The 25,853-nt window shown below is 46.3% G+C and overlaps 9 protein-coding genes across 9 annotated transcripts; 3 read left to right on the forward strand and 6 right to left on the reverse strand.

The window, feature by feature from the left end:
• Window positions 1–1,504: 1,504 nt before the first annotated feature.
• On the reverse strand, window positions 1,505–2,644 carry BHQ10_008580 (uncharacterized protein; the record flags this gene model as incomplete). The annotated part of the gene is made up of 3 exons (XM_040881401.1): window positions 1,505–1,878; window positions 1,939–2,233; window positions 2,342–2,644. 3 exons carry the CDS (start codon window positions 2,642–2,644, stop codon window positions 1,505–1,507), a joined length of 972 nt encoding a protein of 323 aa, XP_040737082.1.
• A 470-nt stretch (window positions 2,645–3,114) lies between these two features.
• On the forward strand, window positions 3,115–5,025 carry BHQ10_008581 (uncharacterized protein; the record flags this gene model as incomplete). Its single annotated transcript, XM_040881402.1, has 5 exons — window positions 3,115–3,394; window positions 3,458–3,735; window positions 3,787–3,841; window positions 3,901–4,182; window positions 4,262–5,025. The coding sequence occupies 5 exons, from the start codon at window positions 3,115–3,117 to the stop codon at window positions 5,023–5,025; spliced, it is 1,659 nt and encodes a 552-aa protein (XP_040737083.1).
• Window positions 5,026–5,275: 250 nt separating this feature from the next.
• On the reverse strand, window positions 5,276–6,394 carry BHQ10_008582 (uncharacterized protein; the record flags this gene model as incomplete). Its single annotated transcript, XM_040881403.1, has 1 exon — window positions 5,276–6,394. The coding sequence occupies one exon, from the start codon at window positions 6,392–6,394 to the stop codon at window positions 5,276–5,278; it is 1,119 nt and encodes a 372-aa protein (XP_040737084.1).
• Window positions 6,395–7,464: 1,070 nt separating this feature from the next.
• Window positions 7,465–8,624, reverse strand: BHQ10_008583 (uncharacterized protein; the record flags this gene model as incomplete). The annotated part of the gene is made up of 4 exons (XM_040881404.1): window positions 7,465–7,779; window positions 7,848–8,081; window positions 8,148–8,403; window positions 8,467–8,624. The coding sequence occupies 4 exons, from the start codon at window positions 8,622–8,624 to the stop codon at window positions 7,465–7,467; spliced, it is 963 nt and encodes a 320-aa protein (XP_040737085.1).
• A 425-nt stretch (window positions 8,625–9,049) lies between these two features.
• BHQ10_008584 (uncharacterized protein) lies at window positions 9,050–10,072 on the forward strand (the record flags this gene model as incomplete). The annotated part of the gene is made up of 1 exon (XM_040881405.1): window positions 9,050–10,072. One exon carries the CDS (start codon window positions 9,050–9,052, stop codon window positions 10,070–10,072), a length of 1,023 nt encoding a protein of 340 aa, XP_040737086.1.
• A 2,353-nt stretch (window positions 10,073–12,425) lies between these two features.
• Window positions 12,426–13,282, forward strand: BHQ10_008585 (uncharacterized protein; the record flags this gene model as incomplete). Its single annotated transcript, XM_040881406.1, has 2 exons — window positions 12,426–12,896; window positions 12,962–13,282. 2 exons carry the CDS (start codon window positions 12,426–12,428, stop codon window positions 13,280–13,282), a joined length of 792 nt encoding a protein of 263 aa, XP_040737087.1.
• A 449-nt stretch (window positions 13,283–13,731) lies between these two features.
• On the reverse strand, window positions 13,732–21,779 carry BHQ10_008586 (uncharacterized protein; the record flags this gene model as incomplete). The annotated part of the gene is made up of 2 exons (XM_040881407.1): window positions 13,732–21,096; window positions 21,147–21,779. 2 exons carry the CDS (start codon window positions 21,777–21,779, stop codon window positions 13,732–13,734), a joined length of 7,998 nt encoding a protein of 2,665 aa, XP_040737088.1.
• A 525-nt stretch (window positions 21,780–22,304) lies between these two features.
• On the reverse strand, window positions 22,305–23,057 carry BHQ10_008587 (uncharacterized protein; the record flags this gene model as incomplete). The annotated part of the gene is made up of 1 exon (XM_040881408.1): window positions 22,305–23,057. The coding sequence occupies one exon, from the start codon at window positions 23,055–23,057 to the stop codon at window positions 22,305–22,307; it is 753 nt and encodes a 250-aa protein (XP_040737089.1).
• Window positions 23,058–23,466: 409 nt separating this feature from the next.
• On the reverse strand, window positions 23,467–24,906 carry BHQ10_008588 (uncharacterized protein; the record flags this gene model as incomplete). The annotated part of the gene is made up of 1 exon (XM_040881409.1): window positions 23,467–24,906. The coding sequence occupies one exon, from the start codon at window positions 24,904–24,906 to the stop codon at window positions 23,467–23,469; it is 1,440 nt and encodes a 479-aa protein (XP_040737090.1).
• Window positions 24,907–25,853: the final 947 nt, after the last annotated feature.

Genomic DNA, 25,853 nt, shown 5'->3' on the forward strand with positions numbered 1-25,853 from the left:
TAAAATGTCCATACTTCTCTGTCCCGAATTCAACGTTGATGAATGCAGCCATAATGTGCAGCGCACACTCCCGTCTCCCGTCTCCCGTTGGAGATACTTATCATCATACTCCGACAAGTCCCTGAACTTCCCTCAATTTACTCCTTTACACACGCATCCGCACAGGCCAACCTAATTTGGAACCCGACTCAATGCACATCCTCGATGATGCTATTTAGCGCTTGATTCCCGATTTTAGGCATTTGGCGCGGATCATTGCCATCCTAGGTGCCCTCGATGTTCCGCCGGGTAGCCCTAACAACGCACAGAGGTCTTGCGAGTGGCCGACACTTGAAACGTGGGTAAATAATTTCAAGTCTTGAGATGAGAGTGTATTAAGTTCAGCGCCGCCATCATCGTAGGCATTCATAGCTTGAAGATGTGGCACCAGGACCTCGATACCTGTTGCCCTCCAGATGTCAATATCAACCAGCTAGTCGTCTTGATCGTTGCTGTTGTCCACAAGTAATGCTCTGTGCTATGGTTCATACAGTCCCGAACTTTGATCATCTTAGCGAGAATATTGCAATTCGATCTCAACCGCCTTGGTTTGCATATACAACATCAAGTCCATCAAGTCAATGCCAGTTGATTCTATATAAATCTATAGTAATATAACCAGTGAAACTCGGAAACACACATCCTCTTTGACTTTAGTCTCTAAAATGGCGGCAATATCATACCTCAAAAAGGACTGTAGAGTCTATCGGCAGTAGGAAAGATTGAGTCTCTTCTATAATTCTGCTCACTCCACATCGAAGATGCAAGCATACCGAAATTCTGATATCAGGAATCAGCATCCATTCCAACGGACATCGATTATCGAGGCTTTGTCGTCGTAGAGCTACTCATTTCTTTAGCTTTGGTTATTAGAGTTGGCGGAGTATACATACGGGCTGGGTTTGATTCTCCTAATACTACAGAGGACTTCTCAGCTTGCTAATGTTAACACGCTCTCTAGATGATAGTTTGATTACCTTCCTCGAACCCTGTAGTGTCGGGATATTAACTTCGTACCTAGATAAATAGATTGTATCAACCCACTGCAGCAGTCTCTGCTACTACGGAATATTTATGTCAACTTTTAGACTGCATTCGCATCACTAGAAAAAACGAAAACAACCTACCCTTCTTTACGGCGTTCTAATATTAGCTTAAAACGAATCATACAACACAATTTGAACGAAGCATTTTACGTCATCACTGGCTCGTAATCACATGCAGCAACCCACGGCGTTGTACACAGAGAAACTATGGAGCGAACACTGACTTTGCTTTTAGTGTTATAGTTTGGGAAGGCGTCTGGTCCTTCCAACGTCGCAGAAACCCCCCATGACACGTATATATAAGTTTTTACTGTCAAATTCTAAAACAAAACTTAGAAATTTTATATTTTTCAGTTCTTTGATTGCAAAGACACGAGGAAATGGTGCTGATTTGAATATAATATGATTTTCAGACTATCCTACACCACCGCCATAGAATCCTTATCACTCTTCCCCAGCGACGTAAGTAACTTGCCCCTAATATGCTCACTGACCGTAGTTTTGCGCCCCGACTCATTACCAATCGGCTCAAACTCCAAATCTCCATTGCCATTATAGAAGAACGGAGCGCTGTACCGATGATTCTCTCCCCGGTTGATTACTCGGTGTAGTGCACTGCGATAGTAACCTCCCGTCCAGAGTTGGAGCAAATCGCCGATGTTGACCACGAATGCGTTTTCGCGTACTGGGACTGGGATCCAGGCTGCTGTCGGCGGATACCAGACCTGAAGCCCGCTTGTGGCTGGTTTTTGTAGTAGTAGCGTTAGGCCGCCGAAGTCAGTATGTGCGCCGGCTGTCGATGTATGTTATAGGAGTGATCTCGTGGCAAAAGAAAGGGGAAAAGGGGTCATACCTCCGAGCTGCATCTCGTCCGTCGATGTTTGCGGCGGATAGTGCAATAGCCTCAGATTGCCAGACGGTTGAATCATGAACTCATCAAAGAAGTTGGCTGACGAGTGTTCTTCTGGCAATGCAAGGCCTAATAGTCGCAATACCAGCTCTGCAAGTTCGACCATTTGGCGACGGTACTCGAGAAGAGGGTCCCGAAATTTCTCACGAGGCAGGGTTACTGGCCATTGATTAGGGCCCTGAAGAAACTTTCCTGCCCGTGGACTGTCGACGGGAATTTCTTCGCCGATAAAAAAACCCTACATAAAAAACACGTTAAGATTTGTGAGTTTTTTAAATGCTTCAGTATATCTTGTTTATGCGTTTAATTCAATGGTAGGATGTTCTCGTATAGGTAACAGGCGTACTTCTTTCAGATCAGGCAACGCTTTGGTCTCCAAACGTTGCCCTTGGAAATCTTCATACCCTCTGTTGGCCGAACCAACAGACTTTTTAATAGATACCTCCCGTTTCTGCTCTAGTGGTAGAGAGAAAAAGCGCTCAGCACACCCCAGGACTTCATTTTGCATTTCCAGCGGGATGCCGTGACCTTCAAGCTGAAAGAATCCATATACCCGACAGGCTGATCGAATTTCGTCGACAACGGCATTTCGCGACTGGGAAGTCGAAGTGGGAGAGAGCCAGGCACTAATATTGATTGTGGGAATCATTGATTAGGATTTTTTAGCTTCCTGATACCGACTTCTGATTTGCAATACCGTGGTCGTTCAATGAAATGTATAGCAATAGTAGCACGAATTGTACCCAAGGATAGCAAGACAAATGCATAGAACAGTAGACCATAGATACGGCATAAAAAGTTTTATTTTCCGACGGTTCCATGTAAAACTCGTGGCTTTTCTTACGCGCGTGGTTGAAGGTTAAGCCAATGCAGGAGAAAACTCCGGTAAATTGTCCGATGGAGTTGTCTCTTCGGCCGTACGCCAGATCATTCTTCACTGCATGTCATACTTTACGGGATAATTTGTTATTCCGCAGCTCCTGACGAGATTCGATTATTTTGTAGGATCGGTATGCTTATCTGTGTGTATGAATCTATTCGGGACTGCTCATATACTTTCTGAGCGCATCAAACTCATTTCAAGCCATAACTATCAGGCCGCACACCATACACACAAACATGGCAGACTCGAGTTCGACAGAATTGTCCGACCAAGTACTCACGGAGACAAAATCCAATGGAGAAGTCACTGCTCCCGACGATGTTGACCCTCCGAAGCAAGATGAATACCTTGGGGGCGCGAGACTCCTATGTATCGTGATTTCAATGATGCTGGCCGTATTCTGCGTCGCATTGGACAATACCATCATTGCGACAGCTATTCCTCATATGACTGATACCTTCAAGACTGTGGATGATATTGGCTGGTATGGCTCGGCATACTTATTGACTACTTGCTGTAAGTTCTTTCACATATCGCGACTAGGGTTTATTGGTATATTATTAAACTAATCCGGACCAGCATTCCAATTGCTCTATGTGAAATTCTTTCGTGCCTTCAACGTGAAATGGGTATTTCTCCTAGCACTGTTCATCTTCGAAGTTGGATCAGCAATTTGCGGTGCCGCGCCGTCTTCGACATCTTTCATCGTTGGTCGAGCAATTGCCGGTCTTGGGGCTGCTGGGATTTTCACCGGTGCCACTACCATCACTGCGATTGTTGCACCTTTGCGACTGAGACCGATCATCGCTGGTCTTTTGGGTGGATTGTTTGGGATATGTTCTATACTTGGGCCACTGGTTCGTTTCATTTCAAGGGAGAAATGAAGCAAATGCTAATTCTCATTCTAGTTGGCCGGTGTTTTTACGTCTAAAGCAACCTGGCGGTGGTGCTTTTACATCAACCGTATGTCTACCATTCTGTTTCACGCGAATTCAGGCGCATTTTAATTGACACCTCTGCAGTGCCCATCGGCGCCCTCACTACAATCGGCATAGGCTTTCTACTTCACATTCGACAAACCTTTACCAAAGCAAGCGGAAATGCGTGGCAGGTATTCTCCTACTTTGACCCCCTCGGCAACACTTTCTTTATCAGCGCAATTATATGTCTTCTCTTGGCGCTACACTGGGGTGGAGATGCCTACCCTTACTCCAATGGGCGCATCATTGCTCTATTCGTGTTGTTCGGTCTGCTGCTGATCGGCTTCATTATCGTTCAAGTACGGCGGTCAGAGGATGCAACAGGTAAGTCTCCTGGTGCATTACTATCACATTGCACTATATTATATACAGTCTTGATATATTAACAAACCCTCTCTCACAGTCCCTCCGCGTGTCGCTAAACAGCGTAGCATACAATTCGTACTGTTATTCGCCTTTTCCCTCGGCGGCACAATCTTCCCAATTGTGTATTATCTCGCAGTGTGGTTTCAGGTCGTCAAAAACCTTAGTCCCATTCTGTCAGCTGTACATACGCTACCTTTGATCCTCTCCCAACTCTGCGGGAATATTGTCGCCGGCATATTGACATCAAGGTTCGGTTACTACGTGCCTTTTATTTGGGCCTCCGCTATCCTGATGCCTCTCGGCGCAGGACTAATCACAACCACCACGGTCAACATCTCCCTGGCGAAGTCTTTTGGATACCAGATACTTCTTGGATTCGGGTTTGGATTTGGCTTTCAGCAAGGCGCTGTGACATGCCAGACCGTACTGCCTGCAGCCGATACCCCCATAGGTACATCTGTGACGTTCTCTGCGCAGCTGCTGGGTGGTGCCATTTTTCTATCGGCAGCACAGAATCTTTTTGCCTCGCACTTAAGCGCGGCCATCTCGGCAATGCATATCCCCGGCGTCACCGGAGGTATATTGGCCCAGGCTGGGGCGACTGATATCCGCCAGATCGTGCCCGCTGAATACGTTGACGCGGTTCTTGTGGCATACAATAATAGCATCGTGAAAGTGTACCAGTTGGCGTTGATCATGAGCTGTCTGGCGATCTTAGGGGCTGTGGGTGTGGAATGGAGATCGGTCCTTGCGAAGCCGACTGAGGAGACCACGACGGCTGAGAGTGAAGAGTCTGCATGAAGATCATCAACTGTGTATTTAGTACGGGAGGCTTTCTACGGGAAGCTTTCAGAGGATTTGAAACTTGTTCTATTCCTGTTTTTGGCGTTGGTGTTATCGATAAACATATTCACTAGATCAAAAATCGGTTTTTCATATACTTCAAACTTGGAATGTCCTGAGACGAAAGTAATAAGCATGTGATCGATGACTTGTACTGAACAGGCTTGAATTGCTAGAGCGGAAAAAGACAAACAATACAGACTAGGTATCATAATGTGACCACCACCTTCTTTGCAGAAACACCTTTCCTGTTTAAATCCATCCCCTCCTGAATGTGCTCCAAACCTTTACCCAAGACATAAGGCTCTGGAGCCGGAACGAATCGACCATCTTGTAGCGCCCGAGGAAGATAATCTTCGTAGATAGCCTTTCCAACCTCGTTCTCCATGTTATCACTACCCCAAATAAACTTCGCTTGAACTCTTTTCAGCAATGCCTTGGTCTTCAGAGACATCATCGAGATGCCCATTTGTAGACCAAATGCTGGCCAATCTAGAATTCCTTGCGGAAATCCACTCGCAGGTAAATCAACACTGGCTTGGGCAACGAACTTCCTTCCCGGGATTCGAGCGATGATATCAACGCAATATGCCAATGACTTCGGACCGATGGCCATGGCGCCAACGCTGACCCGGTCTTTGAAGGCGGCTACAATGTCCTCAATAACGGTGGGACTGTTGTAGTCGAATGCCTCGACGGCGCCAAGTTTCTTCACGAGAGCGTGGTTATGTGGCCCCGCCGTTGTAATGACTTCGTAACCAGCGGCGGTAGCCAGCTGAATTGCATTGCAGCCGACGCTCGTCGAGCCACCCCAGATAAGAATGGCTTCCCTTTTGTCAGGAACGGAGACGGGTTTCTCGTTGGTCGGGTGTCGCAGAGCCAGGTAATCTTTCATGAATAAGCCACATGAAGCAGTGGAAAGACCAAGAGGAAGCACACATGCAGCTTCATACGAGATATGATCGGGGATTTGAGAGGAGAGATTGGTTTGCACAACGGTGTACTCCTGGAATGCGCCCTCAGAAGACTTGTTGCTTCGCTTGTCCATACCAACGGCATGAGCAACTACTCGATCGCCTACTTTGAATCTTGTTACCCCAGGTCCAACCTCAACTACCTCCCCAGCGAGATCGCTACCCATAATATGGGGATATTTGATCCATGGTGCAAACAAGTCGCCGGAACCCTGCTTGAACCAGTCCAAGGGATTGATCGCAACGGCGCCATTTTTGACTGTGATTTTGTTCTCACCCGGCTTAGTGTACTCGGCAGTGGAAATTTCCAACTGGGCCTTCTTTGCAGGAATGTAAGCAGCTTGGTGAGGCATAGTGAGTCAGACGATTTAGACGAGATGGGGAGCGTAGCCAGCAAGTGACAGTGAGCAAAGTTGAACGTAAGAGAAACTAGTGCTGGATGACTTTCTTTCCGCTCGGTTAACTATCTGGAACATGTAAATTATCGTCCTTGCGTCTGAGACATGCTGACACGAAGCCTTCCATCGCAAACACGAGGTGGTAGAACACCGGAGTATTTGTCTAAATTTGTTAAAGCAGTAAAAACTCCTAGCTTAAGCACCGAGGCGTCCAGTTGACAGAAATATGAACTTAGCGCGTGGGGAGGGCTTGAGATATGTATGTTGGTTTCCTTGTTTGAATTTTAGGCGTACAGAGAGCTCGTGTAGAGAAATGTGATTGCGCATATTTAGTGCCGATCCTCACGACCTTTATGTGCGTCGATGAATATATCTTTATTTTAGCTTCGCGCTTAACTACTTATAGTAGGTAGCTATATTTTAGTTCGCTCAATCTCAGCTCTAGGGCAAGTCTAGACACATTCGGCAGAATCCACGGGGCCCATGTACGTACAAACTAGGGAGTTGTACTGCAAGTAAAACCTGGATATGAGCACCTAATTCAGACAGCCCAAAAATGTGCTACAACCCAGGAGGTGTTAATATCCAGTACCATAAAATACTATTATTTATTTATTAAATTTGCCAAATAACGGTAAAAAATCAGGATATGCCAAGGCCCCGACTAATTTAGGGTATTTTATACAACGCTAATTGGCTAATGAATTGTAAGAACATTATCATATCTACCTGCTTAAAAGCACTTCTTGTATGAGAGCCTAATTTCAAATGTGTTTATACTTAATAGCCAGGTATTAAGCAGATTTGTATCTGGAACCGAACAATTTTCAGGTTTTTGGTGCTATAAGTCGGCTTGTGTTACTACCCGGGGATTTAATTTCCAGGTTTTACTGTATCCTTACATGGAACTCAAACTTTAGTCGTAATATTATCCGCGATCTTTCATTCATTCTACCAGCTCTAGGTCAATCATTAAACTGGGACTGTCACATTATATGCGTAAAGCTGCCCCAGACCCCAAGGATCTAAGAGGACTCTTTCCATACATCATATCCGAAGATGTACTCGAGATCACAGAAGCGATGGCGCCGATTGGTTGCGCGAGAAATAGTCTCGAGATCAGCGTCGGTTAGATCGATCAGCGAGAGATTTGCCTGGATACGCTCTGGATTTGTACTGGCCGGAAGCACCCCGTAGCCACGTTTTAGGCCCCACGCAATAAGCACCTGCGCGACGTTGGCCCCCTTAGCGGCCGCTAGTGATTGGAGCTCTAGATTGTCTCGAAGTCTTTCGTCTGTGCCAGGGATGTTGTGCTGTGAGCCGAGGGGCGAGAACGCCATCTGATAAGAATGTTCTTGTTAGCTCCAACATTGACGAATAAAGATCAACACCGAGACCGAGAATTTACCGGTAAGACCTTCCGTGACAGACAGTACTCGACCAGTTCGGTATTAGGAAAATATGGGTGGATCTCAACTTGGTTGATCATGGGGATGATTTCGGCGCTAGCTAGTAGAGACTCGAGCTGCGCAATCGACCAATTTGAAACTCCAATGGAACGGGTCTTTCCTTGACGGTAAAGTTTTTCCATGATAGGCCAAATTTTTTCGGGATGCTCAGTTCGGTCCCGCACAATACAGTACTATTCACTCAAAAAGGGGTGTTTAAACTTCTATGTATTACCACAGTAGGGCGCATGGCTACATACCTTGCCGTCCGTCCCAATGCGCGGCTGATAATCAGCGGTACGCTCGGCTGCCACAGGCCAGTGGACTAGGAAGCAGTCCACGTAGTCCAAACCCAATTTTCGCAAAGAATCCGTTAAACTCCATTCGATGTCTGCGTCCGATCCACATAGATGTGGCCACACTTTGGTGGTGATAAAGAGCTCGGAGCGAGAAGTGCCTGGATTGCTCGCTAGCCAGTCCCTGATTGCGCCGCCAACCTCGTCTTCGTTGTTGTAACTAGTACGTGTACGCTTCTTGTGAGGATCACGACAGAAAAGAAGTAGAAAAGGAGTCACTTACAACCATGCGCCATCTACATGTCGATACCCTGCATTTAGAGCTGCCAGAACCGCCTGGTATGTAACGCCTGAGGTGCGGCCCTTCTTGAAGGTGCCGAATCCCAGGAGAGGCATGTCGACCCCTTCGGTCAGAGTTTTCAGAGGAATTCGTTTAGTCATTGCGCACGCGGTGTGTTTGGTAGCACTGGCATTACCAGACCGATTACTATCGGTTCAATGAAAATTCTACGTCTATATGTTTATTTACAAGACTCAAAAGGCCGTTGGAAACCCAAAGACAAGAATAATTCACAATGGAGCTTTGCGAGTCTATTGTAGCAAATAAATGAAGAAACTCCATGGAGCAACAAGAGAAAACTCCGGAGAACATATGCGTAATTACTTCATGGACAGCGTTTTGCTGATCAAGTACGTGGGTATTCAAGATCATTATTTTTTTTTCCTGAGGAGAATAGAACTGAACTATTACTCTGAACGACACAATTGGTATATGACAGTGCCCATCCTGCTGGGGAGCACTGCTCTTAGAGGTATAGCTGATTCTTCCCTCAACGCCAACAAATAGACTATAGGTAGTCGTCACGATGTCCACCAAACCGGTTGAAATCGTCTTTGGGGCGATTCAGTTCGGTCAATTTCCAGAGATTAAGGGCCGCACGCTCCCATTCACGACTGTTGACCAAGTTCGCCCCATGTTGGATGCTTTCCAAGCCCACGGTCACAACAAGGTCGATACCGCTCGTATTTACGGGGGTGGATTCTCAGAAAAGCTCCTGGCTGACGCAGATTGGCAATCAAGGGGTTTGCGCGTGGAAACAAAGCTCTATCCGACCAAGTCACGCCCTCTTGGCCCACAGAATGTGCCGTATAGCCACGCGCCGGAGGACCTCAGGGCGGGTCTTGAGGCCAGCCTTGCCGCGTTGCGCACCAACAGTATTGACACGTTTTACCTGTATGCTCCCGACAGAACCGTACCCTACTCCGACACTCTTGCGGAAATAGACCGTCTCCATCGAGATGGCCGCTTTACACGCTGGGGGCTATGCAATTTCCCAGCGTGGGAAGTAGCTCTGATCAACGAAATATGTGCGAAAACCGGGTACATTCCGCCCGCCGTCTACCAGGGACCTTATAATGCCCTCCTTCGAGTGGTCGAGCCTGAGCTTCTCCCGTGTCTACGCCACTACAACATGTCCTTCGAGGCTGGTCATCCCATTGCGAACGGCCTGTTAACATCCCGGTATTATCGAGATATGCCGGACGATGCTCATCTTCCGGGCGGACGCTTTGACCCCAGTCATTATCTAGGTCGTCATATTCGCGGCAAGTATTGGCACTCAGCCTACTTCGATGCCTTGGAAGAGATACAGAATGGGGCATCGGTGCATAACCTGACCGTGCTAGAGTGCGCCTTGCGCTGGTTGCGTTATCACAGCGGGTTGCGAGGAGATTATGGCGATGCAATCTGTATCAGCGCCAGCAACCTCGAACAGCTTGAGGAGCTTCTTGCTGACCTCGAGAAGGGACCACTTCCGGAAGAAATGGTGCGCGTGATGGAGATAGCAGGTGTCAAAGCCCGTGTGCAACCGGCAGTCTATTACAATTAGCTACAAGCAAATTAGACAATGTAGAATCGCTGCGCGGATATCGGCGTTCGTAGATAAAAGAAAAACAAATATGACGTCTGCAGTCATTGTGGAGCTGGTCTTTATCGTATTACTTAGTTTAAGTTCCGAGCCAGAGCCCTGAAAATATTGTTGCTTTGTTCTTCATGGAAGCTCAATCACGAAGATCGCGGCCTATACCGACATGTCCTATGACAGCTAGTCATCCCAATCAGGTAGTCCAGATGCTTGCTACTTGCAGAATCCAGGAAAGATCCATAGTCTGCTTTAGGCAACCTTTGACGAGTTTTGACGAGTTTTGACGAGTTTGATTGTTGATTGGATCTATGGAGAGGGCGTAAAGTGCAACTACACACGTGCATCCTCATTAGCTGCATTGATAGTGTAAAATCTACAAGTGTTGTGCCTGAACGACATGAACCTGTTGATAAGATAGCATGTACTCTGTAGGTACTTTTCGTACAATCGTACCATTAACCTAAGTAACGTTAGTTGCATGCTTCAAAACCTGTTTTTCGATCTCAAAACCAGCAGATGACATCATTTACTTGCATTTAATATATATTCGGTTCGTGGCGCATTTCTTTTGGCATAGTAGAATGTTTCCCATACAGGCAAGTGCGTTGGTTCTGGGGGCCGATCTACAGAGCTCGATCCCCACGGCTAGCTGACGAGAAGACTAACCATAACTAGTATGTTATTGTTCCTGAGTCAATACAGTACAACGCCCAGTCATGCCGGTAAATGTTACCGAAAGAAATATTGGCACGCATGCCCGTGTTATAGTGACAATCTCTATGCATACTCCGGATACTTAGTTCCGCATCACTCGTGGAAGATCGAAGGGACCTGTCTAGCCCTCACTCTAGAATACTCCACTATCTGTTGTAGGCTAGAAGAATGTTCATCAGCTCTCCCCAACACGGTAGGTTTCCAGAAGCTTGGATTGGTTAATGTGAACGCGGATCCCGTCTTGTATTGTCATTTTGAGCTATTACTAAACCTCAAACTACGCCCACTGCATGTAGTCCATGAAGAATACGATCGCGTCAATTCGTTAGAAGGATCAGGAATCGACCAATGTATACATATATATAGAAGTGCGATCCGGCCTACTTACAACAGTCAAACGGACTATACAATATCACTACGACGTTTAGCTATACTTCATACTCTGCCATGCCCACCGGTAGAATATCTCAGCAGTCTCGACAACTGCCGGGCCTTGCTTGTGAAGAGTGCCGCAAGCGGAAGCTTCGGTGTGATCGACAGCGCCCGCAATGTCGTCTATGTAATGAGCTGGGCATTGTATGCGAGTTGAATCTAGCCCGACCTCCTCGCGGCCCCAAGAAAGGTTATACAAGAAATCCCCAAGCAAAGAAGAGTGAGCACAAGCCATCAGGACCCTTGGCGCGCAGTGTGTAACTAAAATTGCTTTTTATAGGTGCGACTTCTGGTAATTCTTCTGGACAGGCACGAGATACTTCCAGTTCGGAGAGCTCTATTCAAACAGATGGCGATGATAATAGCATGGGCTCAGAGAGTCAAGATCGTCTCGAAAGCTGTCAGCTACCACAAATTTCAAGGATAATGCAAGCCGAGTTGTGCGTTTCTTAAGTATATTTTTCTGACCTGTGATATCCGATTTTCTAACAGGAATTTAGGCATCATCTATATTTTGATCGCATCCATGCGCTCGTCCCTATGCTTCAACAACAACGTTACTGTACGTGGGCGACTCTTGACACTAAATCCGAAGAACAACAATGCCTTCAATATGCAATGTGGACACTAGCAACCACAGTGACAAAGCAATTTGATTCAATTCGTGAGTCTCTTTATAACGCTACAAAGAGCTTAGCCTATAGACTGGAAAACAAAAATCGTCAGCTATCAAATGTCCCCATCGAATTGGCTCAGATCTGGGTCCTCTTGACCGTTTATGAATTCATGCAAAGAGATTATCAGCAAGGTTGGATGAGTGCTGGCCATACATTCAGACTGGTGCAACTAATGCGACTACATGAAATTGATAGACCTTTAGGTATTGGCAGCTGCCAGATGTCGTCGTCAAATTCCATTGTTTTTACCTCGTCTGCATCCTATTCGTCCGCATCTTCTGATATGTCAAATATTGGATACTCCCCAGACTGGGTCCCCAAAGAAGAAATGAGGAGGACATTTTGGATGGCATACTGTCTCGATAGGTTTCCATCTATGTGCAACAACCTTCCATTGACTTTTAACGAACAAACGGTCCGTCAATCATCTCCTCGTTTTGTCTCCTCCTGTCCATACTGATGGTAGATATACCCAGATTTGTTGCCGATTGCCCATGCCTGAAGAGGCATTCCAGAACAGCCAGCTGGTTATCGAGTGCTTTCATTCTGAAGGACTAACACTCACTGGCGCCGCTGCTGCAAATCTGTCCTACATGTCGCAGTTCATCCTTCTTGCCACAGCTTGTGGTCGAACAATTGCTCATGGTCAACAATCCGCGGTGGAACAAACCTACGGCGATCCGCTACAAAGCTTTATGGACCGGCACGAGTGGCTTGACACCCTGCTCAGCCAGCGCCTGCAGGCTATTTCCCCGATTTCGCGGCCCAGAGACCCTCTATTTTTCTTTTCACATATGATGGCTCAATGCACAATTCTGAAGCTATACAAGGTCCTTCAATGCAATTTTAGCAGCGTGAACGATCCAGACTCAAAAATGCTATTGGAATACCGGCAACGTGCAATAGCAGCTGCTGATAAGATTGTCGGCTACGCGGGACATTTAGATCAATTCAATTTATTCAAAGTGAGTCACAAAATTCTTCTCGGCTGGTTCTAACATGTCATTTCAGGACTAACACTGATGCAAAGGTTCACCCGTTTACTCCATTTACCATCTATCTTTGCGCCGATTTCTTTCTCAGCAATATTAATATAGATCCTGTTTTTGAGATACATTACCTCGAAATGACACAAGTTCTATGTGACCTAGCAAGCATGAACCAACTAGCTGAGTACTGTACGGATCTCTTGACGTCTGAGAGCACGGCGAGCGAATTTAGGCCGTGGAAAACCGAAAAGACTGACGCTATTGATATCATGGACACTGTTCCATTGTTGGAGATGGATGACTGTCAGTTTTCCACGGAAGATATACAAGCTTTTGAGGCTTTCGCGTCGTCCCTAAACTAGTCGTGGTGTCAATGGGAGTTTATATTTTCTAAATAGAGCGCTACCTACCGTGTATATAAGAAGACAGTTGACTGTCATATATACCATTAATGAATGAAGAACCAATTTACGACTTATTTCAACCTCTTTTAGGAAATGATAATCGAAAATTAAAGTTTCAGGTCCTCACGCTGATGTGCTGCTTTCGAAGTCTGTGAGAAGGAGCCCTTTCAGACTAGCACATTCGACAAGAGTATGACGCATTCTTCTCAGCAGATCATTTGATGAGTTATAAGGCGAAAATGAATGTTCTATCAATTAAGGGCGTTGCAGTTGTAAATGCTTTACGCTTTCTTGTAAATTCTAGATAGGATTATAGCCGATATATCGGATACAAATTCAAATTTCACATTTATCAATCCTGTAGACGACTTGAGATACGAAGTAGGAGCCCCCCACGTCTGGTGAAATCAGTCCGCCAGAAACCCGGTTTCTTTCCATGCACAAATAAACTTCTGGACTGTCTCACTGTTGATAGGTCCTACGCCTCGCAATGTTTTCGAATGTTCTTCGGTATGTTTTGTCTCTAAGAGAAGTCCTCCGCACGACATGCGAGTGAAGTTTTCATCCAAGAAATCAATCAATTTGGCAGCTGGATTGGCCACATCATGCTTTCCTGAAGTCATACGATTCCTGACTTTGCCCACCCAGTCTTCAAACGGAATGATATTTATCAAAGGAATGTCCAGCGTATTAGCTAGAACAGGCAACATATCGCTCCATTGCTGCCGTACCGGATTGTCAATATGATAGAATTGGTATGGCTGATCAGCTTTGAGGAGATCAGCGAGAGTGCCAGCGACGTCGTCAACACAGGTCCAGGAAAGTTCACCAGTAAATGCAGGCAGTGAATTAAGCGTCTGAGACGATTTCAGTAGAAAGGGAAGATGTTCAGCCGAGTTCCAGTACCCGCTAAACTTAGACCCTGCGATTTGCCCAATGCGGACTGCCATCGCATTGAATCTACTGGGAAACTTGTGCAGTGTTTCTGCAAGCATCAATTCGCATGTATATTTTGCATCTCCGTAGCCGTTCGGTAAGATATCCTCCACAGACATGTGCTGTTCAGGCACATGCACAGTCCGCTTGGATATGGGATAGTGCCCTACTACCGCAATGGAAGAGATGAATTGAAACGTAAGCTTGTGACCGGATGGCCTTTGGGAGGAGATGTTGCTTGCAAGGTCTAGCATGTTTCTCATGATATGGAATTGTGACTCAAACCCCTTGAGCGATCGCTTTGCACTCATCAGCCACGCGTTGTGAACTATATGCGTGACACTAGCAATAACGTCCTGGCGAGCCGCTTCCGACAAACCCAATCCTGGCTTGGATAGGTCTGTTTCGTAAACCGTCAACTTGGAAAGCAGCTCAGAAGATATCGGTATTCCTCTGCTATGGAATGACTTGTGCTGTCTTACATGGGCATCCTCGTTGCTTTGTCGGTTCAGACAAATGATCCTCATCACGCTCGAAAGGCTGGCGAGATGTGCGACGAGGTGTGACCCGAGGCTACCAGTACCCCCTGTCAACAGGATACAATCCCTATGACTACTGACGTCGGTAGTGCTTGTGATATCCGAAGTATTGCTATCAATCTTGAATCCTTGAGTCATTTTACGGACGTACTCGTCAATGGCTACCTTTCGAGCAGCGCAGTCAGCCGATAGTGTTATTGCTGGTACAGGAAGTAGTGATGGACCGCGCTCGTACCTGAAATCACTGACCATAGCCATGAGAAGTCGTTCCACTTTGTTCTCGGGTTTTCGGCCATCGGTCCAGTCGACATATCCATAGCCCGCCCTAGTCAGATCGCTTTTCCATCTCATTTCGTCTGCCACAGCGTGTTTTCTTCCATCGTCGAACAGCCACCAGCCCTCGAAGAGCCCAAATATCATATCCACCCAGTATAAAGTGCCAGTCATTTCAACCATCATCAAGAGTCCGTCAGAGCGGAGACCACGACGCATCTGTCCAGTGGATTTGACTAAGCTGTGTGTTGCATGGACAGCATTACTTGCAATAATGATGTGCTGCGAATTAACCAGGTCGTCAGGAATTGGCGCTTCAATATCGTGAGTACGATATTTCATAAAAGGGTACTGCTTGAATTTTTTTCGAGCAGCGGCGACAAATGAAGGTGCAAGGTCTGTAAACGTGTACTCGACTGGAATGTTCAGTGTGGCGAGAAGAGGAACAAGCCAATTGGTGGTGCCGCCTGTTCCTGCGCCCATTTCGAGAATTTTCAATGGGCTTGAGACGGTTTTGGGTAACTTAGAATCTACTCTCGTGAGAAAATCTTTGATCTGTGCATAGTATAGGCGGTTCAAAGGCCAGTCGCCGTACAGGCGAGACACGAGCTTCCTGCCCTCTTCCGATCCAAATATAAGGCGAATTCCGTCTGTTTCTCCTTTAAAAATTTGTGCTAGATGACGGCCAGCGTAATGCGTAAGCACGATTGCATCCTTATGTTGAGGAAACTTCTTGGCGAGGTCTGAAGCGATGTGTTCGCTATTATAAGGCGGGATACTGGCAGCACTTCGTATGAATCGGTCACCTTGTTTGGTCACAAGTCCGGCTTCTTTTTCCAACATGGAATACAAGTATTCGACCAGTTGACCGTCTTGTGGTTGATGACTGATTCGTGGAAGACTTGTCCCGGGCTGTGTGTCGCGAATAGAGCAGCCCAAAGCTTCGAAAGCTTCGATGGTAAGTGCAACGCAAAGCTCATTTTTCCCGGGAAGTACTGTCTTAATGTAGTCATCACACTCAAAGTCACTGATGAATTTATCTGTCAATGCCTTTGTTTCATTGAAAGCCTCCATGATCAATGATGGAGGAAGTGACAAGGCTTTATCAGTACTGGATGGGTTGGGAGATACATTCTTCGTAGTGGTCTCAGAATGTGAGACTCTCGGCGGAATAGACACTTTTTTGGAGACCTCTTGTGACCCATTAATTCGTGTATCGAGTTCACCAACAGTTAGTTCTTCGATGACGATATCTTTGGAGATATCATGACCCAACTTGGATACCATGTCATCTCTTATCTCTGTGGATAGTAGAGAGTCAACACCAATGTCGCGCAAGATGGTGTCCATTTGGATCTCGGATTGGTCGATGCCTAAGAATTCGGAAAGATATAGAACTACATCGGTACCACCGGTACTCATCTGACTGACACTCGTTTCTGAGTCCGAGGCTATGTCCTCGACATGGCTCAAAACAGACACGTCGTCGGTATCCGCTGAACTATCTGAGACATTTCCGTCAATACCCAGAGCAGTGTTGACAATCTTCATGAGCCCAGGAACGTCAAAGACTTCAGCCAGCTCACTCTCCGGTAACGAGATCTTAAATTTGCCCTCGATCTCTTTGGCCATTTCCATGCCCATTAGAGAGTCAATACCGACATCCGCAAGGTTGCTGTCATCTTTAATTTCATTTTCCTCAAGACCACATAACTCTGCAAGGATTGCTTTCACGATAGCCAAAGATTCGACTGCAGACATTGTTCTTGATTTGCTAGGTTTTGACTTCGTCGTAATAGATGGAACGGGAAGGTTTGTTTCCTTGTGTGTAGGTCGATTGTTTGCCATTGTTGAGACTGGCACTGTCGATGATGCAAGGTCTGGAGTCAGCCGTGTTAATATTTTTCGCATTGAAGCTTTAGGAATTTTGACGTATTTGATGCCTAGAACAACCTCAACCAAAGCTTGAGACACTGTATCGAATACGAAAATATCGGTTGTAAAGCTAGAATTCAAGCTGTTCCGGTGGTGGCGTGCAGAAACAATCCATGAGTTGCTACTGCTTGCCACTTTAGGATCATATGTCGGGGATCGAATCCACTGCTCAACAGCCGTAGCAATGTACATATCGCTCGGGTCTCGTTCAGTCATGCAGTTGACCCAAATTCCACCCACTTGGCAGAAAGAGTCGGCTAAATGAGCATCTAGCCATGCTCCAGGTGCAAGGGCATGTTTCTCGACACGTCCAACAGATTGACTTCCATGCCCAACGAGTCTTTGCAGGCCGTGATAGTCCAAACCGTAGTCAACAATCTCGGAGAATGTTCGGTATATGTTGCGACCCTGAATAATATCGTCCGTTTCTGGGTTTTGCAACAAGTCGTAGCATTGCTTATAATCGCTAAATCGTTCATATCGATTGAACTCTAATCGAATCTTCATGTCGTTCTTGGAATGAAATATAATTGTACCGCTGGTATGTGTTGTATTGACTGCACTTTGGTCACGGCCAGTGCTTCTGACGGTGAAATTCCAACCGACTTCACCTGATTGAATGGGGTCAAAGTCCATCCACACAGATCGCGAAGGGTCGCGACAGATGGCAGCATGATTTTCAACATTCAAAACACGAGGCTCGAGATTGCCAGCTGCAGTTTCACTCAGCAGAGTCTGAGCTGCCTCGATTGCCATGGCGATCTGCACGGTGGCCGGGCAAATAGGGGCAGTCTGTGCAATGATATGACCTGCGAGAAGCTTTTCATACTTGGGACTCGCTGTGTTCACTTGAAAAGTAGGACAAGCATGTTTCTTGTCGCGATGATTGTGAAACCAGAAAAGCTCGTCCTTTGGCTTCGCTTGGCCAACTTCAGGGGATATTGGTATAGGGTTCACTTGTGGAACCTTCTTCAAATCCGTCCAATGGCGTGACTTGTCGAATTGATAAGGAGGAAGAAACAATGGAGCATAATACGGTATCTGTAGGGAATGATGCAGCCACAATGAGACATCAACACCTGCTGCCCATAGATTTGACGTTGCTTGCGATAGATTGCTGATGCCACGATCACCCCCAATATTGACGGCTTGGAAGTGGCATTCTGGAGGCGACTCGAGGGCCTTTTCAGCCATGTTTGTGACTGTCGATTGAGAACCTGCCTCAAGGAAAGTGGCTGATGGATATTGCTTAATGAGTCGTTGCAGCACATGATCGAAGTACACGGGACTTTGTAAATGATCTGCGACAAAAGATGTTGTAATATCTTCGGTAGCTTGATTTTCAGTTGCATGCCATAGCGGAATCGCAGCTTCTTTGAACTGGACTCCTTGACAGACCTCTTTCAAATTATCCATCATAGGAGTTACAAGGCTGGAATGAAAAGCGTTGGTGACGTTCAATTTCTTTGCTTTAAATCGGCCATCTCGAGGTATCGTTGTTGCAAGATTATCAATATCTTCAACAGTTCCAGCAAGTGTGAATGATCTAGGACCGTTGAAGCAGGCAATGCTTATTGGATGTTCGGATTGGTTGACTCTGTTCGATTCCTCAATCAACTGCTGGACGTGGCTCAAAGCACCCTCAACGGCCATCATAGCCCCCTTCTCATTAGCCCATTGGTCACGGATGACCTTGGCTCGGCCGACGATTATTTTCAACGTATCATTCAAATTCAAGCGACCAGAAATGCAGAGTGCTGTCAACTCTCCAAAGCTATGTCCAATAATTGCGACTGGCTTGGCGCCACATTCAATCCAGCTCTTTGCACTTGCATATTGAACAGCAAACAACATGGCCTGAAGATGCACAACGTCTTTTATTGGTTCGCGTTGGAAAACGTCCGGAATCATTCCTTCTTCCCCCATCGCAATGCAAGCTGAGTTGACTTCATCAAAATATTTCCTAAACACTTCGGTGTTGTAGTAGATTTCTGGGTCCAATCCAATGAAGTTCGACACCTGGCCGCCAAAACACATAATGAGAGGGCGTGAGCTTGGAATTTGATAACTTTGAATGGAAGCGCTGCTGTTCTTTTCGAAAGTATCGAGTTTTTCCACGAAATCCTGGACGGAGGAACTTGTGAATACCAGGCCATGACCGAGTGACCGGTTCGATTGCCGTGATATGTTGAAAGCTAGGTTGGCCAAGGAAACTTCTGTGTGATTTCTGATATATTGGCGTAGACGCGCCGAGTACGCGCGCAGGCTCTTTGGATCGAGGGCACTTAGCCAAATGGGGTACTGGTAGCCGATGTCTTTACTAAAGTTCTTGGTGTTGTGCGATGGTCCTTCGGTGACAATCATTGAGGCATTTGAACCTGATGCGCCGTAATTGTTGATAAGCGCAGTTCGGGTCCTGGCGCTCCATGGTTGAATCTTTTTTGCAATAGAAATATGGTCCTCTGGGGTCGCTTTGATTGCAGGATTAATTTTTTGGAAACTAGCCTGTGGTGGAATACCGGCCTTATTGATCATAAGAAGTGTCTTCACTAATGACACCATGCCGGACGTGCATTCAGCGTGACCAATCAGTCCTTTCACGGACCCTAGCATCAGGTTATTCGTACGGTTAACTCCAAGCACTCGACGGATGCTCTCGTATTCGACGGGATCACCAACGGGTGTTCCAGTGCCGTGAGCTTCCACAACAGATATTTGATCTGGTTTGAAGTGCGCCTTTGCAACGACTTTTTGAAAAAGATCCGTAAGCGAGGCACTGTTAGGCACAAACACTGGGGTATGATTGAGATTTTGTTGAACTGCGGTTGCTGCAATAACTCCGTAGATCAAATCTCCATCAGCAATGGCGGCAGACATTTTCTTTAAGAAAACGGCACCAACGGCCTCCCCTCTACAATATCCATCAGCGTGCGAATCGAAAGGTTTGCAAGTTCCAGTGTGACTTAGAAATGAACCGGCATCCAAATTCTGAAACCAAAGTGCATTGGTCATAATATGTGTTCCGCCCGCGAGGGCCGAAGTACAATCACCGTTCAAGATAGCCTGACATGCCTGATGGACGGCCACAAGGGAGGATGAGCACGCAGTGTCAATTGTTAGACCCGGTCCACTCCATCCAAAGTAGTGGCTGACTTTGCCTGCGATGAAACCTTTCAGATTGCCTGTAGCGGAGAAGGCATTTGGAGCATGACAAGCGATGTTATTCTCATAGTCTACTGCGCAGACGCCGATATAACAGCCAATACGCAGGTCACGAGGCTTGGGTGATGTTCGGAAGTATCCAGATTGTTCTACAGTCTGGTAGGCAATCTGTAGTAGCTGGCGCTGCTGAGGATCCATGGCAGCGGCTTCTCGGGGACTTTTCTTGAAAAATCTGTGGTCAAACTTATCATGATCGTCGACGAAATTCCCGAACCATTTTCGATCTGATTTCTTTTCTCGAAACGGCGTAACAAAGTCAAACCGATCCTCTGGTACCTCTTTATGCTGTGACTCTCCTTTGCAGAGCAGGTCCCAAAATTCTTCCATATCGTTTGCCCCTGCCACTTTACAGGATACCCCTATGACTGCAATATCATCTTCTGAATATGGTCTAGAGTCGTGAATCTCCAGTTCTGCAAAATGTACCACGTTTTGACTAATTTCGCGCATTATGGATGGTGGCACACATCGATCGAGACCGAATGACACAACCAGAGAATCATTCTTCTGAAGACTAGAGCGCTGTACTGTGGTGAATGTTTTGTGCCATTGGGACACATTCACCAGGATTGATCGTAATATTTCGGCATGCGGACGGTCATCTGTGATAAATTTTCCTTCCGAATTCGCTCTGGCCGGTATGTGAAATTTCGTGGCACTAGGAAATTGGAACTGGGAGTGGGATTCGCAGAAAGAAATCAGGTCATCAATATGAGCTTCATGCCCTCTCCAGTGAAATCTTCCATGAAGAGGAAGCTCGCTGACGATGGCGCCTGCTTGCTTTAACTCGGTTGACAGAGCTGATGCTGTTGTAGATGAAGTAGTGATGGTGGCCCTCTTGTCATCATATTCGACAGATATGTATGCCTATGCGAAGTTAATTACGCATACACAATCTGAAATTCATGGGACCTTACATCTGAGCAATCTTTCACAACCCTAGTAACCTCCTCGCCGACATTGGTGGAGTTCCAGACTGCAGCTAGGGATGTCGATGGACCTTGAATTTCAACAGTGTCCACTAGTAGTCCGCTGAGCAGCGCTATACGTAGTGCAACGGCACCGTAAGTCTCAAAATCCTTCCTGCAACTACTACTCGATACGACCGCAGCACTCAGAAGGCCCACGCAAAGACCTACAGTCTCGCTGTTTGGATTTGTAGCAACAGATTTATGACGATCTGCATCTTCTGGATAGGCGCATTGAAGGTATTTCGTATATTGCATTAATTGCGAGATGACAACAAGTGGATTCAGAAAAACATTGGGAATAACGAATTCCTTCGGAGGAAACTGGCCGGTGTGAAGCCAATTTGTCAAGCTTTGTTGAAGTGCGTAGGCTTTTCCGACTCGGAGCTGCGGAATATTTTGTGAGATGACATTCAACCATTCTGGAAACTCGTCTATGGTATGCAAGATCCATTCATACTCCTGTGGATTGATGAGAAGCGCGGACCGAATTCGCCGAAATTCTTCCTGATCGAACGACAACGCTTGTGGACCAAATAGTAAGACCGTGTTGCCTATAACGGGTTGGAAAATGCGCTCCATTTTTGACTTAGAATATGTATCAGGAACTGGATAAGTTCTCTTTAGGCAAACAACATTTGACTTTCTCTCCTGTACTTCTGATTGCAGCAGAAGTTAATAAATGGTATGTACTACCTGCGAACTACCCAACTTATGGAGACGGCGTTCGGCCTATTGTGGCTAAATTAGACTGGACCTCTAGTATAGTGTCTTAGCTTAAACGATTCTATCCGTATCTATTTCTTGGTTGCTATCACCAGGTTGTGCGTTTGTCCAATGTCGGAGTTTTTCCTGATCGGAGTATTTGGGCTGGCCTTAGGGCTGGAAAGTCCACGTGCGGTGCAACAACGGCTCCCCTCCAACCAGTCGACGACTACTCTGATAACGAAAATGATTTTAAAACTTTCGGAGTAATACTTAAAAATGAAAAGAAAAGTGCTATGATAGGATTGCTAATTAGCGGCTTATAGTTTTGACTGTTCAGCCAGGCACTCCCTTATTGACTACTATCTATCGTTCGATCATACCTGATACGAGTCCTGATTCTTAATCTAAACAAATGCCCAAGTCTAATGCCATAGCAAAGATTGCACCTGTGACGGCGGTGACATCCTTTGTTTTAATTGGTACTCGATGTTCTCCATCCCATTCCACCAATCTAGTGTAAGACGGGTCAAAACACTCTTTCAGCAAGCCTTGATGGTAGTCTAATCCTGGGTCTCGCAGTCCATGCACATGTAGTGTTGGAATCTGTATGAGTGGCTGAATAGAGTACGTCTCAAAATCTTGCGGCAGAGCTCTGTGCTTCAGTTTGATTGATAGTAGCGGGCCTCGACCTGCCAATAGAACCCCGAACCGGAAGTCGATCTCTCCATTATCGTAGAATCGCAAGGTACCAACTTGTTGAGCAAGTAGAATACTAGCACAGATCTTTGCGCCCTGACTGAATCCCATTAGACCAACCCATTCGCCGGTCGCACCCTGAGCCGTATCATTAGCCATCGCAGCACTTATGGAGGCCACGATGGGAGCAACAACGCTTCCATTATCCGCTTTCAGGTTGTTGTCCGATTGCCATCGTATCCAAGTCCGAAAGTCTCCAAAGTCCTTGTAGACAAGAGTAACGTCAGGACCCGGATGAGAAGAAAATGGACCTTCTGCGTAGCATAAGCGGAATCTGGTTTGAAGGAATCTTTCAAGTACTCGACATTGCGCCTTGAATATTCGAGCATTGCTACCACCGCCATGTAAACATAAAATCCGAGGCAAGTGCAATGGGTTTGTATCTGTCCGATCCATGGAAGGAGGTCTTGAATATTCTTTCTGCAAGAAGTGGTCGGACTAGGCGATAAATATGGTTTAGGTACTCTGATAAATTTTGATTAATGGTCATTATTTTTGGGTCAAATCTTAAAAGCGTTCCTGTCGAACAGGTCAATTTATCTTTAGCAGGAACGCCTAGTTCAAGGAAGTCGGACTTCATGACGGAGTTTCTGCTTAGACTACAGCACTGATAATTAAAAGTCTAGGGCACATAAAAGAAGGAGATAAATATTTGAAGACTTCTGAATGTTTTTCGCGCATCGCTTTCATTCAATTGTCATACTACATAGGTACAAGATAAGCAGTCAGCACACAAGAAAGAAGCTGGGCTGAAGCAACCGGAATTTGCGAGAACAATGAACTCAGAGTGTATCCTCGCAAAATTTCATAGCCGAACCGCTACAGGAGCCTCGATGGGCATGGGCTTGGAGGCATTTCCTTGGATTCGCTGATTAAAGTCTTTTTTCACGTCTTGAACCATTCCTATAAAATCAAAATACCAAATTTTATGAGATCTCCACATAATCTCTTCAAGGCACTTTTCTGGATCGTCGCCAGTGAGCGGATTAGCCCACTCGTAAATATCGCAAACCTCGCGGCTGCTTTGTACCAGCCATTGAGTTCGTTCATGCCGAACGGCGTTGTAAGACTCAAATGCTGCACTAATGATATCCGAATTGAGTGTGTCAGTATAATGAGGAGCTTTCAGTGCTTCCTCAAACACGCTTGCCAGGCAAAGAGCGTCCTCAATACCGACACCGGCACCGGCACCATGATGAGGAGCAGCGGCATGTGCAGCATCTCCGGCTAAACAAACCTGGCCAGCCGAATAGTACGGGACTGGGTGATCGTAAGTATCAAAAACAGCCCACTTGCTGAGCTGTTCGGGTAGCAATTGAACTATTGATCTCACTGGAAGACCCCAATCACTGAAAGCTGCCTCGAGATCTGCCCGTTCTGCTAGAACATCAAGTTTATTGTCGTCGGGCCATTTTTCAGAATCGCTGACAAATGCCACGACATTTACCATCGTCTGGTTCACAACTGGAAAATGAACAATATGGGCCTTGGGACCTAGATGCATGTGCTGATTCTTGGCCTTGTATTCACCGAGAGCCTCAACTGCCTTGTCCATAGGTATGAGACCTCGATATGCGGCTTTGTGACTATAGTTTGGGTGAGAGATAGGGTTGTCTGAGCCGAAGAGATGTTCTCGAACTCGGGAATTGATCCCATCACAGCCGATGACTGCCGTTGCCGTAAGAACTTGACTTTGACAATTCTTTCTTAGAAGGGTGAAGAACTTACCAGCATCCGCCGACGCGGTTGTTCCATCATGGAAGCTTAGAACAACTTTCTCGCTGTCACCCGTTTCGTAGATCTTGTCAAGTCGTTTGCTGTAGTGTACAACTCCTTCGGGCATCAAAGCCGCCAAGGCTTCCACAAAGTGCGCTCGGTGGCAGCCTTCAAATCCCTTTGTACCGGCGTAAAGCTTGAAGAGAAGTTTTTCCTCTAGAGGATCCTGACCCGCCGGGGAACTATATCCGTCAACCCATCGCAAGTAGTCGTTAGGGTTTGCTGGATCACCGTTTGATGTTGCCACTGATCTCAGTGCATCGACAATCTGAGGGTCGAGAAGATTCATGCATTGAATTGCATTGGCTGTAAATGCTACTCCAGCGCCTGTCACTCTAAGGCTAGACGCTTGCTCGTAAACTTTCACGTTGATTCCTCGTTTAATGAGTCCAAGAGCAAGTGTCAATCCAATAATCCCCTGACCGATAATAGCGACGTCTAGAATCTCGCCATTAATTTTGCCAGGCATGATGAATTCTTGTTAATATTGATCAAAACTAACCAATTGTTGCTAGCGTTTCCTGCAAAAGGTGTGGATGGGTACCGCTCGGAGCATTATTTATAAAAACCTTTAAGGAATGTTTGCATCACTTTAGCCTCCTGATACTAAACTGAATCTGCCAACACTAATCCTTAGAAGCACTTGAGCTGCTACAAAACTGAATAACTCCGGTCCCTATCATATCAGACAAAAAACTCCAGTTTGGATGAACGGAAACACTAGTTATAGGTAATATCCTTTAACGCTAACACTCTTCGGGATTGTTGCAGGCAACGCATTTACTACGTATAACATCAGTGTCAAAACTACAATGGGACGAACTATGTTGAAGCACCCCCCGCCATTTATTCTGCCGATGAAAACACGTATACATTATACCTATTAGGGTTTCTTGGAGGGTTTGAGTGCTTACTTTATTGCTATATAAGTAAGGCGGTGAGTTCTCGGATCACGTTCGGATAAAGGGGGATGCGGAAACACATTTCATGACACTGTATGTACTGGACTTCATAGTTGATACTTTATATCGTGCAGTATTTGCCGTCCTATGCAGCCAGAACGTCCACTGGCGAATCGAAGAAAGAGTTTCTAGCCAAAAGAACAGCGACCTGCTGTTCTCGCAAACTGCCACGTCCCAATTCCGCCTTGATTTCATTGCCCACTGCTTTATCGTCGACCAGTTAATTTGTCTTTCTGACTCTAATTCCTACGACTAGTAGGGGCCAAGGCTAGGAGGGTCGCGTGGCTGAGTGACTGGGTGCAGGGCCAATTGGGATCGGTCCAATCAGGAAGCAGCTCGGAGAGCTATACGGCCGTCGTGTTAGAACATTCCTCCTTCGGCCGTAGGCTGCCAAGGACAATGATAGGATCGCAATTGGATCCGATGAAGCAGTAGAGACGCCAAGCAAAATGGG

This window comes from Talaromyces amestolkiae (genome assembly GCF_001896365.1).
Source record: "Talaromyces amestolkiae strain CIB chromosome Unknown scaffold20.1, whole genome shotgun sequence".
Classification (NCBI taxonomy): Eukaryota; Fungi; Ascomycota; class Eurotiomycetes; order Eurotiales; family Trichocomaceae; genus Talaromyces; species Talaromyces amestolkiae.